The sequence below is a fragment of the Odontesthes bonariensis genome, chromosome 17, assembly GCF_027942865.1.
Source record: "Odontesthes bonariensis isolate fOdoBon6 chromosome 17, fOdoBon6.hap1, whole genome shotgun sequence".
Taxonomy (NCBI): Eukaryota; Metazoa; Chordata; class Actinopteri; order Atheriniformes; family Atherinopsidae; genus Odontesthes; species Odontesthes bonariensis.
In genome coordinates this window covers 28,161,030-28,179,280 of record NC_134522.1, presented here as the reverse complement: position 1 = coordinate 28,179,280, position 18,251 = coordinate 28,161,030, and the positions used below count along the sequence as shown (strand labels likewise).

At 38.8% G+C, this 18,251-nt stretch overlaps 1 protein-coding gene across 1 annotated transcript in view; it reads left to right on the top strand.

Annotated features, from left to right (window-relative positions):
- Positions 1-16,692, top strand: part of kcnh5b (potassium voltage-gated channel, subfamily H (eag-related), member 5b) — a 194,094-nt gene extending 177,402 nt beyond the window's left edge. The window contains exon 13 of the mRNA XM_075447653.1: positions 7,525-16,692. Within this exon, the coding sequence (XP_075303768.1) occupies positions 7,525-8,622 (1,098 nt within the window). The 3' untranslated portion in view covers positions 8,623-16,692. The remainder of the gene's footprint in view (positions 1-7,524) is intronic.
- The last annotated feature ends 1,559 nt before the right edge of the window (positions 16,693-18,251 follow it).

Genomic DNA, 18,251 nt, shown 5'->3' with positions numbered 1-18,251 from the left:
CCCACCCCACCACACAGGTGCCTGTGTAGCTTTCTGAATGTATCTATGTGGTACTGATCCAATGGTACATATTCACTGGACAGCACCCATTCTGTATTGTAAATGTAAAGGACTGTTACACTTACCTGTACATATAAATGTCGAAGTCCTTTGACCCTGACACTGTTCCTCTGAAATAGGACCCTGTACAGTTGTTTCATAGTCATGTTGTGCTTTACTAAAATGCGTCGGATAGTGGTTATGCTAACTCGATTGATATTGTTCAACACTTCCTCATCTGCAATTATTTGTTGCTGTAGCTGTTGGAGACGGATTGCATTGTTTGCTCGGACGAGGTTCACAATGGCAAGTTCCTGCTGTTGAGTGAACAGGCGTTGGCGTCCACCCCCAGGAGGTCTTCTAGCCATTCTGTAGAAAAATGCAACCACAAATTTAAAGTACTGTATATACTGTACTTTACTGTTTATACCATACACAGTACTGAAACATCTCAACACGTTATCACGGTATGTTTCTCAAAACTAACACAACACAAAACATCAGCCACCATGCAATACAGTACATGTGATACGGTAATGTGATATGGTACAGTACTGAGTAGAGTAGAGAGTTGAAGACATACCTGTTTTCTAGTCGGAATGTCCTCATTATGGATGCAACCGTGAAACGGCTCAGATTAGGATGGACTCTCTGCCCAGCTTCCCTTGCAGTCAGGCCATGATTGATGACATGGTCCACCAAAGTTGCTCTGATGTCATCAGAAATTATTGTCCTTGCATGACCTCTTTGACCACGACCACGTCCTCCTCCTTCTCTCTGTCTCTGTCTTCCTCTGCCTCTGCCTCTGCCTCTGCCTCTGCCTCTGCCTCTGCCTCTGCCTCTGCCTCTGCCTCTGCCTCTAGCTCTCCCTGCCTCCATACTTGCAAAGTTCTCAAAATGGCTTAACTGAGGCCTTTTAGTAGCTGGCTGATTGGTGTTCAGTTTTGTAATTAAGTATTTTCAGGTGTGTGTCCAAGTGTTTTCAATTACCCAGTGTGTTTTGTATTTTGAATAGATGTGTTTTCCCAATGGTACCCTGAGATTTCATTTTTGAACGAAGTGTCTTATGTATGAAATAGTGTGTAGTGTTCAGGAGCAAGTGTGGTGCAGAATCGCAACTAAAGTGCACAGAGGCGCTTTTGTTTAAGGCATGGTTACACTTTGTTTAAGGTATAGTAACAACAACTTCAAGTTATGTTACTTTGGTTTAAGCATGTGTCTATAGTGTTCAAGCAATGGGTAAAAACTGTAAATAAAAAGCTACATGTGGAGAGAGCCTCACATGTAATTGTAACATATGATACATAATACTATGTTAAGAGGCCATGTTCATTTAACATATTCTGTGAGGCTACAGTGGCTAGCAAATTTATCCACACCCCTTGGTCTTTTCCTATTTTTCGCATTACAACCTGTAAATAAAATGGATGTTTTTGGGGTTTTTTTGTGAAAGAATCTACAAAAAATAATTTAAGAATTAAATAAAGAAAAAAAGAGGTGGTGAAAGGTTAACACTCCCTTTGCCATTAACCCCCTTAATAAGAAATGACAAGAAATAAGAAATTAAAAATTACTTTAAAGTCACCTAATTAGTTAAATGATGTCCACCATATGCCATATTAGTTTGGTATATACACTACAGGCCAAACGTTTGGAAGCAAAATCAAATTTGTTCAACAAAATATCATACTTTCATGGGTATACTTTGAAACAAAATAAACATGATGGTTGTATAAAGAGTCACTGATCAGAATACATTTTTACTGTAATTATCATGTATTTGGACTTTTTCTTGCTTAGAATTTGCTTTCTTCAAAGTAACCCCCTCTGGCTTTAACAAGTATGGTAAATACAAGGCATTTGTTCCAAAAGTGTTTTTAAGGTATGTGCCATGAGTTGCATTGCAAGCTTTCCTAAGTTCATCAATGAGAGACTGCTGATTGGTGGGGACACACTTTTCTGATTGATCGATCCAATTCGTCCCACAAAAGCTCAATCAGAGCAAGGTCTGGTGACTCAGGGGTTCAAACCATCTTTTGAAGAACACCTCCCTCTTCTATTTTGTCGAGGTAACCCTGACAGAGCTTGGATGAATGCTTAGGGTCATTATCTTGCTGCGAAACAAACTTTCAAGCCACAAGTCTTAGTCCAGATGGAACTGCATGATGCTGGAGAATGGAATGGTATTTTTCCTTCTTCATAACACCATTTACTTCAAACAAATCTCCTACTCTATCACCAACAAAACATCACCATACCATGCCACTAGCACCTCCATGCTTTACTGTGAATGTTATGCGTTGGTGCTTTAAGACGTTCACCAGTTTGTCTGCGGACATAGACTCTGCGATTCAAACTAAAAAGTTCAAACTTGCTTTTGTCAGTCCAGACAATTTGTTTCTAGTCATCATAGGTCCAGTTTTTGCTTTTATCCACTCATATCTCTTCATCTTGTTCTGTGGATGAAGTAGTGTTTTTTTTTTGCAGATACACAAACCATCAGACCAGCCTTTCTCAAATGTCATCTCACAGTTGTCACAGATATGGTTTTTGACCGTGTCATGTTGATTTCATCCCTTATTTGTGGTGCTGTTTTTTGCTTATCTCTCTTACTGGTGACAATATGTTTACCTTCTGCTTTTGTAGTAACCCTCTCTCTTCCAGACTTTTTCCTATCACCATAACTTCCAATTTCTTCTCGTCTCTTATAGTTCTCGTATAGTTCTCCTATATTGGACACCATTAGGTGTTTTACAATTTCTCTCTCAGTGTATCCTTCTATCGTCAATGTGCAAATCCATTCTCTTGATTTTTTTTACTCAGCTGTTTCTTTCTAGCCATTTCTGTGGTAGCTTGTTAGAGATATGAACATTGCTGACATTGCTTTTTTGGGGATTTTTGTATGCAAATTCTCAAAAGCCAAAGAGTGAATAATGCAAACTGTGATTTGTTTTTTTACTTTTGCGCTGACGTTGTGACTCAACATTTATTCAGCAATGGTCTGGTAACACCAATATATACCTGAAGGTAAATTGAGGGAAATGTTGCATATCAATGAAAACAAACCTTAGAACTCAGAAACTGATTTTTAAGAAACGCATTGTGAACAGAAACTCGAAGTTACTCCTAGATGTTTTGCCTGTATTGGCCTTGTTTTAAAATGTTTGGCCTGTAGTGTATATACACCTGTTATAAGAGTCTGCAACACCACTATTCAAGAGCAGTGGCGGCTCCTCATTTTTTTTAGGTAGTGCAATTTCCAGTCTGTGAAAGCTGCATCAGTGTGCTGTGCGAAGCTGAACCGATTGCACTGATGCAAACCTGTTATGTTCCCACGCAGGAATTAAAATGTCCAATCGTCCAGAAACTCCTTGTCTTCCTTAAAAAAACACAGCGCAGAGTCGAGGGGTTATTTGGTCTGCCAAATAACCAAAGTAACTCTGCAATTTCCCCCCGTTATGTCCATAAGTACCATAAAAGTCCATAGGACTGAGGTATATTTGTCTAGGTAGCATAATTTATTGTAATCATTTTTAATAATTTTTGTTATTTTTTGCATAATTTGCCAATCAGTTAATATTACACATTAACCATTATTTATTTATTTTCCTCATATTGTTCCAGAATTCTATGAAATAAGTAAACATATAAGCTCTTAATGATAAGATTCATTAAATTTTCATTCTAAAGAATGTAATTAAAATGACAGCATTTAAATCCAAGTCAAGTGTTTATTGAAGTTTTGGAAAATATGACTTAGAAAAGCATAACCAGTTGTCAAACATGGTTAAGTGCAGCTTACTTATGTGAGATTTCTCTCTTTTTTAAATATAATACTGCACCGTTAACAATGAATGTGTCATTATACATTCTGCTATTACTGTCAACATTATATAAAAGATTTAAATCATTACAAGTCAATGACTGAGAACAAAAGGTTAAGTTATTTAGCTACATCAAATACTACCTGGAAAAATAGCAGGGTTGGTGGAGCCTTGGGTTACATCTTTGCCTTGCAAGGCTCGCTCGAAAATCCCGCAAAATTCTTCCAAACTTCCTTCTCCGCATTAGTACGACGACTAAAGGGTACTTCTTTCAGAGACAGTACCGTATTGTTGCACTCGACACTCGCCATCTTCTTCGTTGTGCGTTGTTTGTGCGAGCACATAAAACCCTAAAAGAAAATGTATTGGGAGCATGATTTTTTTTAAAAACTGACGTACCATTCATGTCAATGGGAGATTTCTGGTGCAAATTCGACCCTGACAGAAATCGCCCCAAATGGACGTGGCAACACCGGGCGCGACCTTAATCTGATTGGACAATGACATATACAACCAGTTTGCCTACAGTAGATCAGTCCCGCCTTAGCAACTATAAAAAAATAAAAAAAAAACTCCGTGTTTGGGAGTGCGTCGCAAAAATCGCCCCTATGAAGGAACCGCCGCTGTTCAAGAGGCTCCACCAATCTGTCCATCGGACCACTATAAGCAGTTCACGCCTCAGAGTATACCATCCAGTTAACGGCTAGAAAAAAGCCGTTTATCATTATTATTATTATTATTATATCATTATTATTATTATTATTATTATTATTATTATTTTATTTTATTTTTTTTACACAAAATCATTTGTCATTTTTCCCATAGTGGTTTCGAAAACAGTGTAGAATATTTTCCTTGGTATCTGTATTAAGTTTGAGATTCCCAGTATCATGGCAAAATTAGCCAGAGATAAGCTGGACTTAGAGGAATGGATCCAGGAATGAATCCTGGGAAGTCAACAAGGACAAGTACTGTTGAACAGGCAGTGTGATGGTTATTTCTTGTTGAGGCAGGTTTATGTGAAGAATAAATCTACTGAATCATACTCTTGGTTAATTTTTCAGTGGACAGGGTAAAGTCAAGTTTATTCTATGGTGTTATGGTGAACTGTCCAGCCAAACTATTATATAGCACCAAATAACAACAAATGTCATCACAAGGCACTTAAACAAATACAGTCCAGTTCAAGCAAATAAGAATCCAATTCATTGTGATTCAATCATAATCCAATCAAATCCAATTAATTGAATTACAAATTAGTCCAATTCATACAATTCAAAGACAGTAGCCTAGGTAAGGAAACCAACAGATTGCACTGAAACTTTATTGCTGTCCAAGCGCCCGTCCTGAGCGTGCACAAGGCGACTGTGGAAAGAAGAAAACTCCCTTCTAACAGGAAGAAACCTTTGGCAGAAAAAGACTCAGCTGGAGTTTGAACAGTGTTCTCTGAGACAAAGGGGATATGTCCACTGAGAAAACACAGACAGATCCTGGACCCGCTCAAATTTACTCAACCAGGCAAACTGAGCTGTGTGCATTTGAACCAAGCCAACTACAGTTATGACACTGTCCATGAAATATGTCCAGTCACATTTCCTGCTCTAGTCTGAGTTACTAACATTGGTAAACTAAGAAATGAATCCTCATTTGCAAGTGTGTCCTGCTGACAATACTGTAAAAGTTACTTAAACTTTCAGGTTTGAAATGGTCACTGTAGATGTCCAGTTCCCAATGAATGTGGCTTTGCATAAAACAACACTGAGTGACCACTAATGGTTGTTACTGATATTATTATGGTTATCTGAGTACCTGCGTAACCCGCGTTAGTGATCACATGCACATGCAGCCTCCAGACAAAAGCAGTAGGAGATTGTTAACTAGGTTAATCAGGTGATTCATGATACTGGGCTCTGATTTTCTGGTTAGGTGCATTGCCCCTCAACATCTGTGGTCCAGCATTCCTTATGCACTTCTTATGCAGCTTTATATTTGGATGTGTCAGGGAATCAAGATTTATCGAAAACTTCAGAATTCTCTCTTACACTTATTTTGAGCAACTTTTTTTAATATTTATATCACATTCCTTAATAAACATTTGCTCAGACCCTAAAGTAACATATTTAAGAGCTCCTATAAGTATTCAGAAGGATTCAGTATTTAAATAGCAACGTGGAGCATACAGACACAGTAAATGAATAACCCATGAATGGAGATTTCTTTGTAAAGTTTCCTCAGTCCGATGGATGCATAGCAAATAAAATTTACTGTATACATTGTATTTTCAGAATTTTTACTGTCTCTTTAAATTGCACAGCTCTTGTGCAAAATAGAGAATTACTGAGAGTTTTTGTGTGAGAATATTAAAAATAAAATATCAGGTGCCCACAGGGTCCCTGTGTGTGCAGTACTCAGCTCTTCTCGGAGGTTTTGTCATGTGCATGTCACCTTATTTTAACAGCAGAATGATGAGCTGTGTGCTGGCAGCTTCTGCCCTCATTACCTATGACAAAAACAGAATCCTCCCAAACCTATTAAAATATGATAGGACTCAGCTGACACTTTGCTCTTGTGTAGTTGACACATAAGTGACATGAGACAAAGATTCTGTCCTAGACTCAAACCTAGTAATCTGTGTAACCTGTGATAGAGCCAACCTGAACATGTAAAATATATGAACAGACAGAAACACTGGTGTTATATTTTACGTTACAACTCCTCGCAGACCTTAAACAGATTGATATCATGTTAACAAGAAGGAAGCGTCATTGCTTTAGTGGAAAGGACCGATTGTCTGTCATCATATCTCCACTTCAGTCATGACATATTATCTATGGAAAAGTTTGTACAAAGAGTTGTTAATTTCAGAGACAAGTAAAAGAAAAAAGCCCACCAGTAATGACTTTTCAATTACTTTTAATCAGTCTTCGCTCCACTTGTAAAAGTTCAATCAATTAAAGGTGTAAATCTTTCAGATTATGCCTTCAGGTACACAGCGATGGAGACTGGAAATGATTGAGAGGGTGTCCTCTTCCCCCTCTTATCTTCTCTATTAGATTAGAGTAAACTGCAGTCATCTCTCAGCAGCAAGTAGGATGAGCAGGAAGTACAGGTGGATGAAAGGAGAAAGTTTTAGAGGTGGACAGCAAGCTACGCAATTCCCATCACCTCCTACATTAACTCAAAGATCAACTTAGCTTCCCATCCAGAGAATATTGTAGTTTTAACCAAGAATAACACTGAAATAGCATGCTGGATGGCTGGCTGGCTGCCTGGCAGGGGTTTCTGTGATTTTCAATGTAATTAGTGTGTAAGGAGAGCCAGGAGAGAGTCTGGCGCCAGACTTAGCTGAATAATACAGGGGGAGATGTAGGAGCATTGATGGATAATTCAGCAAGGATTTTCTGAAATCAGTCAAATTTTACAGTACCTGAATGCACAGAGGAAATAATATGAGTGTTCTCAAGTAAAAATGTTCAAGACAGTTTGACAGATTTTCATGAAAATAATTGTGTACTTATTGTTCTTAAGAAATAAGGTAAATTTAGTGATTAATGTGATGCGACTCGGTACAAACATCAGAGTGAATGATTAGCCATAGTATTTACATGAAATGATAGTTGTTCTGATGACCACCATACTGTTGTTTTTTTAAACTTTTCAGATAATCTTCCGTAAAATCAGTGAAGTGAAGAAGGAGGAAGAAGAGAGGCAGCGAGCAAAGAATGAGGTGCAGCTCACCATCCCACAGGACCACCCAGTCCGCAAGCTTTTCCAGAAGTTCAAGCAGCAAAAGGAGCTCCGCAACCAGGGAGCTGCAGCTACTTCCCAGCTGGAGCTGGAAAAGAACCAGTTGCAGGTGGAGCAGCAGCATCAACACCTGCACCCCCACACCTTGCAGCTGGACCACTCCAGTCTGCAGCACTCCCTGCCACTCAGCCTACAGCGCCCCCACACCTCTATGCAGAACGGGGCCCCGCCCAGCAGTAGTGTCTTGACCGTGTCTCAGATCACACCCATGCAGGGTTCACTGGCCTACAGCCATCAAAGCGAAGCAACTGAAAAGCAGAATAACTGTGACATAATGGAGCTCCAGCCCAGTTCTGCAGCAGGGGGAGGTGAGCAGCCTGTCAGACTCAAAGTCAGCGCCAGCCCTGTGCTTGCTAAGCCGGCTGCCAAGGCCTGCGGATGGATGCGCCTGAAAAACAACATGGCTCCAATGGAGGCCAGGAAGGAGGGCCTAAACAACAATGTCAAGGCTGTTTCTGTGGAGATGCTCTCTCAGGAGAGTAAAAGTCATGAAGCAGGAGGGGGTGTGGATATAAGAGAGGGTGGTGTTTCTGGTAACAACCCCCTTCGCAAGACTGACTCCTGCGACAGTGGCATCACTAAGAGTGAGTTGAGAATCGACCGAGCAGGAGAGGCACGGACTCCTGCAGCGGTCACTCCCCTCCTCCACAGCCCTCTGCCTGGTGGGGCAGGGTCCCCTCACCCGTTCTGTCCCATACCAGAGCAGGCTCTACAAGCCGCACTACATGAGACCCGGCTGGAGCTCCGGGGGGACATCAAGACTCTGGGAGTCCGTCTGGGTGCCTTAGAGAGTCAGGTAGCTGAAATGATCAAACTGCTGTCAGACAAGAGGCGGCCGTCCATGGGGGTGTTGTCTGCCTCCACCACACCCAAAATCAAAATACAACGTCAGGATATTTTCACCGTTTCCAGGCCTGTTTCTCCGGACTTGGAGAAGGATGACGGTCTTTGAAAAGAGCCGTACCAGTGGTGTACAGAGTGTACTGGAATCACAGTGATCAGGTGGCACAACTTTAAACCATCATCAGTTTAAAGTTATTCTTATATTTCAGCATCCAGCGGTATTGGATTCAGTCGCGCCACTGGTCTCAAAATGGCCTATGTAACATTTGCACACAGATCTTTCAGGTCATGTTAGAGTAAAGACTTCTCAGTGATCTGGAACCTGTTTTTTTTCTTTTTTTTCTTTTAAATTGTACATACCTTTCTATGCATGTCCAGCTGGATTCTGGCCTGCCAAAGAAACAACAACTGAACTTATTAATTGCCTGTATATTATGCAGTCTACTGCATGCAAAACAAATTTAAAGAGACATTTTATGGAGCTACACTGTACATATAAATATTTTTCATTGATAATTTACTATGTGGACATTCAGGGTTTGCTTACTGGTAGCACTGTAGACATTGAATAGCAAAAAGGCTTTACCGGCAAAGGGATTGTGCATGGATTATTTATAAATAGAATAGTAGAAAGCGACAGAGGTTTTCTTTTAATTATTATCATTATTTCCTTCCTTTTCATTAATTTCCTTTTTGACTTTTGACTATGACCTTGTTCTCTACAAACTCAGATTTCCAGATCTGATGAAGCCCTAAGGAAAAATTCTGCTGTGTTTTTTTATATCAATTATTGATTTAGTGCTTTGAATAATTTCGATTTATTCCCTCTGGGTACAGTTTGATGTCTGATAAACCCTGAGGTTATCATTTTGTCAGAATCCCCCTTGTGTCTATGCATCCCTTTTTACACGACTAATATACCATCGAACATGGTACAATATTCTTATAATAGTCCCCATTGGTTAATGAACGTTTGAAAGTTTATTTGTTGTTGTTCTACTCGTCTGCATGATTCAATGATGGCAGAATGCACCTTTGGTAAAAGAGATGATAAATAAGCTTTGAGGAGATAACACACAGTTAAAATCACATAAGAGTCCATTCAGCATGGGGACATGTAATCCCACGGCCCCAAAACCACACGGGGCAGGTTTGTCCATTCTGAATTATATGAACAACAGCAGCTTCGCCACCAAAGCCCAAGTAATGAAAAATAGAATAGTTTACTTTTTTATTAAATCAGTTTTCTAAATCTGCATGGAGAGAAGTCCTACGCTTCTCCGGTCTTACATATCCTTTCTGAACTCACACACTCTCAATGCAGGTGCAAGCACAGTGTGACCGTGTCTCGTGATGTGAACCCTAAAGGCTCAGGGAAGGCAGATCAGTGGGTTTTTTCAGAATTTATGGTTTGTATGTGTGTTGTGTAATTCACACGCTGTTCTTTCTCCCTCCAGCATTCCTCCTATGACACACACAAAGGATCATATTCCATAAAAAGACTTAGAATAACAACAATGTACAGTACAGTAGCCATTATAAAGGCTTAATTTAGTAATGAATGACTAGATTTATGTTACTCGTGTTTCATTATTCTCATTTCTAGTGTTGGGATATAGTGCAGGTGGCAGAAAATGGGCTGATCAAAGGAAAACAAATTCAAAAGCTAAATGTGAAAAGAACACAAAACGCATCCTCTTTGGTGGCTACATTGGATTTTAACAGCTCAATATACTGTTTGTTTGTTGGTGTATGTCTTTGGTAGACAGTCAACCAGTCAACAGTGGAAAGAGGTGTTCCACCGTTGATTGGAAAAAATCCCATGTCAGCCTTAACTACTGATTTTCTATTGAATCTACTCACAAGCGTATTTACAGCCTGCTTACAAACAAGAATGTGTAATAGCAGCCCAGTCTCAAAGGAACATGTGTAATTGGTACATTCGTCCACTTTTACGAAACATTGTAGTGTGACACTACAATGTTTTCACTGTAAATCACTGTAAACTGTCAGATAATAACATCTCACTAGGTCTTTCTTTTTTGTCAACCATCTTTTACGTGACATGATAGGAATTGCAACGCATGAATTGTAATATGTCATAGGCTTTTGTGTAGCTGAGATTAATCAACCACATAACTGTAAATACAAATTTTTTTTGTGGGATCTTTGTTTCCCTTCTTGTTTTTATTGCTTGTCCAGAGAAAATAGAATTAGGCTTCGAACCATGTTCAAAGAATCCAGCCAAAAAAGCAAAATTTGACCAACATTTGGCACAGCATTTATAGAATATGGCAGAAAAATACAGTAGTGGCACCTGAACAAACAATGAGTCAGACAGACTGCCTCATTTTATGTTCTGACAGAAATTGTGAACAAAGCATCTTGATTTTAGAAAAAAAAAACAATGACTCAATTTATTTAACAGTCATCCAGTACAAAACAAAAAAATATAAAACAGTACTGTCAACATGGAACTAAAACTGTTACCTAACACATGCTGAATAGCATGCTCCGACATGACAAGAGCAATGTTTTCATGTCATTTCCATTAGCACTCACAGTATTTATACATAATATGTTTTTTTTAAGTATATCAAATAACACTGAACCAATATGTGAGCGTATTGTACTCCGAATTTCATAAATGGTAAAGGATTGTCAGAGAATTTTCTCACCAGCAGGCTTAGACGTTCCCTTTTCCATGTACTATTTTCTAACTCATACCATCTATTTTTAGCTTCTTGTCATAAAAATTCATGATTGAAACTAAAGTAGAAAAGTCGAAGACTGAAAAGAAACGTGTGGGAGGAGGGCTAAACTGGGATGTCTTTTCTAGAGTTAGCAGACTAAAGCCTCTGCGTGTCCCCTCCTACCTCCTCATAGCATTTATGCCCAACTACACAGTGTCTGCATTGTTTCCACGTGCACGTGCGGACATGGTTATCGATGTAAGGAGACATGGAACATCTACATCACGATGTAGCGACATGTCGAAAGATGTTGATTATTCACGTCAGTCATGGCATAGCGTGATGTCCAGTGTTGAAATGGCCACTTGGCTAAACGGAAGCCTTGACCACATATGTTTATATGGAGGAAGGAAGGGATGGTGGAAGGAACTAATCCACAAGTCAGCACTTATGCTCTCTTGCTCAACATTTTCAACAATCTTTGCACATTTCTACTTTTACCTCTACCTCTACCTCCCACTCTTGATTCCTTACTTTTTCACTGCGATTTTACCCGCTAACAGATAGGGTTAGGAGGACTTGTTTGAGTTAATGGCTAAGTTTACTTGTTACAAAATACACGCGTAGATAGTTCAAATGTAATCAGTTAGTAAAGGTCAAATATTTACCAGATACATTGCTTATAAAACTATTCTGTTGAAATTTCCCTTCACAATAGTAATTTGTTGTTCCTAATTATGCTTAGGTTTTACACTTTCCAGTTTTCCTTTATGTCACATAGTAGCTGCTCTACACAAAACCGCATGGATTGAGAAACAACTATGTTTTGAAGATGCAGACAAACTTACTTGTTACACATTTCCCGAGTTGAGACTGGGTTGGTATTTATAGAAAAGCAATATATAAGATATCATTTTTGCATACCCCACAGAACTCGAGCGGCAGATGATATCGGAACTAAATATGAATAGATTTCAGGGCCCGGCATATTGCTTCAAGTGTTTGTCTAAGGGACAAACAGTTCTAGAAAACTCCTCTCCATCTTTCTTATATCCAAAGAGAGAAGTCTGCATACATTCATTTTTTAAACCAGTAATCCAATCTTCACATCCTGTCCATGCTGCGGTTGATCACATGTGCAGGACAAGCTATTTCTGTAACCCCTCAAGTGACATCTGTGGGTTTGACACCACAGATTTCTTCCAGGAAAGATAGTTAGGAAATATAAGGTTTTATCTCCATTTTCAAACATTCTAACAACTCACCCCTCTCAATGACAGACACTTTTGAGCTATTACTGAAAAAGCTCTGCTCCAGTATTATACATGCCAAACCTTAACAAGCTTCACATCTAACCTGACAGATAGACAGCATTAATTTCCCCTCCATTTACTTTCCTTAAAATCTGCAAATCCCATCCATTGTTCACGGTCCCTCTGAGGACAACAGTCTGAGTAAAAAAATATCTCTGATGAATTTTCCATTAAAGCCAGCTAACTTCAAATTAAAACATATACTTTTTAAAGGTTGCATCAGTTCTTTTCAAAATACAAACTTAAACAAGCTTTCTGTATTAATACACATTATCCATTTATGTTTCAATTATTGTACCCCGGATAATGATTTCCATGTATGGGTAGTTGACATGGCTGATCCAAGAGGTTCATAGGCCCAAAAACAACTAGCTTGTAAGAAGGGTCACACTTGATGATAAATATGCTGTGCTACATAGAAAGGTGTATCATTTGTAAAAATGCGGCATCTATCCTGATCTATACTCTTTTGATCAACAATCCGGAATTGTCCAAAAACAACATTTACTTAAAAACACTATTGATTTATTTAAATTGTGACCCAAATGTCTTTTTAACGGTACAATTTGCACATTTTGATATTCCATCTCTCATCCCTCCAAGTCACCCATGCTCTCAAAAATCTCAGGTTGCGATCAGTTCAGGTTAATCATAATGGCATGCTCCTCCATTCATTTACGTCAGGTGTAAGGCACCATGATCACCCAGTCATCTGAAAAATGTTGCATAGTCTGATCCTGACAGGCTAGTTTTTTTTTTCCTCTTTCAATTAACCTGGTGAAGAGAGATTTTTTGGGGGGTGTAGATTTACAATCATATGAAGAAAAAAAAAGCTAAAACAAAATATTAACAGTTTTCCCAACCAGCCTGCTAATGGAACTGACATTTATCCAGCTATTTTCAACATGTTTCATCATTCAGATTTGTTTATCCCCGCTGTCATTTTTGTCATGCTAATTTGCATAAATTCACTACTTTTTGTCACAGCATGCTAATGTTGTTTTGCTATGTTTTGGAAAGAAAACGTTTCTTAGCATCTGTTGTGCAAATAACCTTTATTTAATACGGAGTTTCACAGACCCCTCTTCTCTACCAACCTGCTTCACATTCACACACAGTTTCTACTTTGAGTTTCTCAGCCCATGTTTTCTCTTCTGCTGGAAGCTGAGCAGATCCCCTGCAAAAATCATGGGTAAGTGCCTTGCTCAATGGCAACTCAGCAGCATTTTCGAGCAATTTGGCCCAAAGAACTGATGTAGGAACTGCCTTTGAGGATGGCTACTAAGGTCCTTATGTAAAACTGCGCATGGCAGTATGCTTTATATATCACTTACAGACTTTTCACATTATCAGTATAATGCAAAGCTATGCAAAAAGTGATTTTCATTCAGTAATGGATGCTATGTTTTAGGAAAACGTTTTACTGTTTCATAGGACATATTGACGATCGGTGAGCTAGGATTAGGGTAGATGTTTCACATGATTACATTAGTCACGTATCTACCAACTGAATGGGACACTTAAATTAACCAAATGAGCACATCTAATAGGAAAAGCAGCAACTCTGTTCTAACAAAACTTTGTTTCAGAAAATCTAAGGGAATTTGATGAGTTTTCACAGTTGCCAAATATTCAAAGTCTGGGCATGAATTCTTAAAATAATACGCCAAATTCCTGTTAGTTTCCATTTTATTTTTGATTGATGCCAGTTAATATGTTAACATGTTAAGCGGTTCATACCTGGTTGTAGCTAAGCCTTACATATCTTGTCTAACATGGACTTTCCTTCGGCACCTGCCTTGATTCAAATTCAAGAACAGACGAGGTAAAACAAAAATCAATTGGTAGAATGAATAGATCTTCACCTTCTGCTTTTACCATTTGGCTTATAATATATCGAATAGGTAGATAACACTAAATACACAAAATATATATAAAATATACAATTAGTCATTTAGAAATGTCTCTTTGGTTTAATTTAATCTCATAGATGACTTACAGGTTCAGAGTTACCATAACCATTTACAGTAACGGTTTTGGTGGATGAGCGTCCTGTTGCACTGCTGTTGGATACGGAAATATGCGTTTTAACAGAAAATTGTAGGTACAGGAATGCTTTCCACAGGTCAATTTACGATCTAAAATGTTTTACCAGTGCAGCAATGTTCCATTATGCTTGATAAATACTCCAGAGTTCGACTCTGAAAGTAAAATACATATCCTGCATTTCTAGTTTGTTATCATATGTGGTGGAGGAATGATTAGTCACTGTGGAGTACAAGTTCACGTTTTGACAAAATCATTTTTCTCCAACTTACACATATAACATCAGGTTTGATCACCTTTTTGTCAGGCTACTTACAATTATGGTGTGCGGCAAAATTGGAAAAAATGTCCATGAAGCAGAACTGTAAAAGAAAAAATTAAATACTCCTTTTTCATGTATATTTTTACTTTTATAATACAGGTTCACTATTCTCAAGACCTTAGAGTATTCCCCTTACTTACAGCACGGTCCCTGCAAAATGGACCCAAAATCATCCAAAGTAGAAAAACTGGAAAAATATCTGTTAGTGGCTGCAAGCAACAGCGGTTTCTTTCATGTTGCTGCACTCAGGAAATATTAAAATATCTAGTACTTGAAAAAACAATTACCAAGTCTTGCAAAGAGTGACAAATTTGAGTTCTTTTAACCCTTAAAAACTCACTTACAATACAGCCGGGGCAAAAATGCAGCTGCTGCATCTTAAACAACATTGGCCTATTTTCTCTCAAATTTAAGAAATCATATTTTGTTTGAGAGCACATAATGTCACTGTTCAAAACTCTAAAACAGCCTGAAGATACCATTACCTCAGCAACCAAGAATAGGTCCTGACTTAGTATAAGAGTGAACACTTAACACAATCATGCTAATTCTTAAATAAAACCCTCCAGGAAAAAAATATGTGATTAAAGTTGTAGTGGAAAAATTGGATTTTTATAACAATACCAAAAAAAAACAACAGTTCCAAGAAAATGATCTCCTCAGATCAACAGTGGTTATATAGTCACTTATACGATGATATTAGGAACTGTTAGATCACCTTAAGTTTTGTTATTTTGGGAAAAAATAAGAATGATTCAGCACTGCAATCTCGGATTATAACTAGTGTTTCTAACTTCAAAAGTTACATTTCAGCTCTCACAATGCATGTGGATGCACCTTCAATATCTAAAAAACAGAAATTTGCCAGCTCTTCGTCTCTTGTGTTTAAAAGTTTTGAATGATGCCATACTAATATAGAATATTTGAGGCTTGTCAGGTAGTATGATAATATACAGGCACCAGTGGGCTCACTCTCTTTACTGTTTGACAAAAATGGAGGGCAACTCCTCCTTTTATCTGTGCTCTGCACATACCCACGCAAAAACATTTCAACGCAGAATTTTTTTGGTGTTGCCACTTGAATGTACAACGACCCCCTCCTCCAACCCGTGCCCACCTCATGCTCTCTCCATTCTTTAATCTTTAAAAGAATCTATGTCCCTCTTATCTATCTTTAACACTTTCAGCCTTGAAACTCTCTCTCGAGGTTCTCTTGTTCCCTATCTCCCTGAAAATTACCTCTTATCTCTTTGAGCATACAATATTTTTCTGTCTCTATTTTCCCTCTCTACTCCCTTCTCTTTAATCCCAGGTCCATTACGCTCTCCCCAGCATGCTGATCATGTACAGTCTACCTGAGTCGTGCAAAATGACTGACACCACAAATCCATCTATCTGGGGAATGGGTGAGCACGACCACCGGGCCTCATTTATTAAAATCCTCCTTTGGCTTGATTTGATTTTTCATATTGTATTGAGGATGACTCCAAAAGAAATGGGATTCATTTTTCTGATAAGAAGACAACTTTTTTATTGCTTTATAACATGAAACCTATTGTTTTATCAGTTCAACTTGCAGAACTCTCATCAGGAGGAGTCTTTTTCATAAATCTCAGCTTTAACTCAGACTGTCAGAAAATTTTGGATGGCTTTAATAGCCGGGGCCCTTTAGAAGAAAAACCTTTTCTCATTTCTCTGCTGGAATGTTATCAATTTCTACTGTATTGTCAGGGCAGTGGTGTGGAGCAGCACCGAAATCCCTCACTGACTCATGTATTGTTTTACAGTTGCACACCTAAACTGTCGTGTCAGAATAATAAACATCCATATGGGATACTCAAACCAAGCTTTGTCTCTCTTTCTTTGTTTTTATAAACATCTCTTCTCTGAGATGAATATTGAATAATCACTGGCCTTTACTGATCTGTGTTCTCACCTAATAGGAATTGAAACAGTAACATGAAAAGTTTTGCTGCACCACGACATCTTTTCACATCCCCCTCGTCCTATTGAGCTGTGGTGGCTCAGGCCTGTCTTTTGAGAATTATGTGTTATGTTTCAGGAAACCACAATTGCATATCATATGTCTATTCCTCAGCCAAGGGAGCCCGCAATCTCTGTTACCATGTGACATACTGTAAAGACAGCAATATGCTGGTTATGTTACTACTGTAATTGATAGCAAAAAATGTTTTCTACCCTCACCCAGGCAGGCTATTTTATTTCCTAACCCCAATAAGGCATTCAATGTGAACATAACCAGGGAGCTTTTGTGCATATACAGAACATAAGAAAAGTGAAACAAAGAGCAAAAGAACAGCAGTGATAGGTCTCACCACAGAGTGAAACAGTGATACCCAATGTAAAAAAAGAAAACAAAGATAGTTTTCAGTAGGAGTCCAGCTCTCTGAGATGAAAACAAGATATTTTAGATCCCTAGCCACCCCTCCTTCCCTCTCATAGGCTCTTGTTTGTTTTTGATAAAGCTGATACTGAAGGAAGATAAATATCATAGATCCATTGGATTGGATTGCTGCACCTATTGCACTGCCTCTTCTCATTTTCCTGCACATTGCAAACTTTGTTTTTGGACTGAATGGAGGCACTTTGCCTTCGTGTAAATGTTGCAATTCCCTAAAAGCTCATAAACAGTTTTACAGTGCGTGGGAGAAAGATCTGCTAATTAAAGCTGCGGTCGGCAACTTTTTTTTAGTCATATTAGCTTGAACTGTCATGGGATTCTGGAAGTAGAATATTAAAAAGGCTGTTTAGGAAAAATAACGAAATCTGTAGCTCCCTCTGAAGCCTGTAATCATGCTTGCAAAAACCGAGCGCTCCCGGCTGTTTTTAACCAATCACGTTAGGGTGGAGGAATCCTTCCTGTCAATCACAGCTTGTGCACACGCTGCTGAGCGTGAGTCTGCCCCAGCTTGTGTGCGCTCACACTGGTGTGAACTCACGTGCACAACCTCGTCCACAGAGGGGGAGGGGTTTGGGGGGCGATTCGGAGCTTGTTAGAGGTTGGGGGAGGGACCTGAAAGTTGTATCAGTTCGAATTTTCCGACTTTAGACTCGTAATTTTGAAAACCTGTCGACTGCAGCTTTAACAAGTCAGTGTTGCGCTAACAACACAGAACTGTGCTGCTGGCAGAATTCAACTTCCCTTTATTGCCCTTAAATTTCCTATAATATTTAACTAAGTGTTCATTTTATCGTAGTTAGCCTACTGTAAAGGCAGTGGCCCTCATTTATCAAACTTGCGTAAGACGAAAAACGTGCGTAGGTCGTGTGTACGTTCTTTTCTGCGCAAAGGTTGGCATTTATCAAATCCATCGTGAGCACAGGAAAGATGAAATCGCCACGA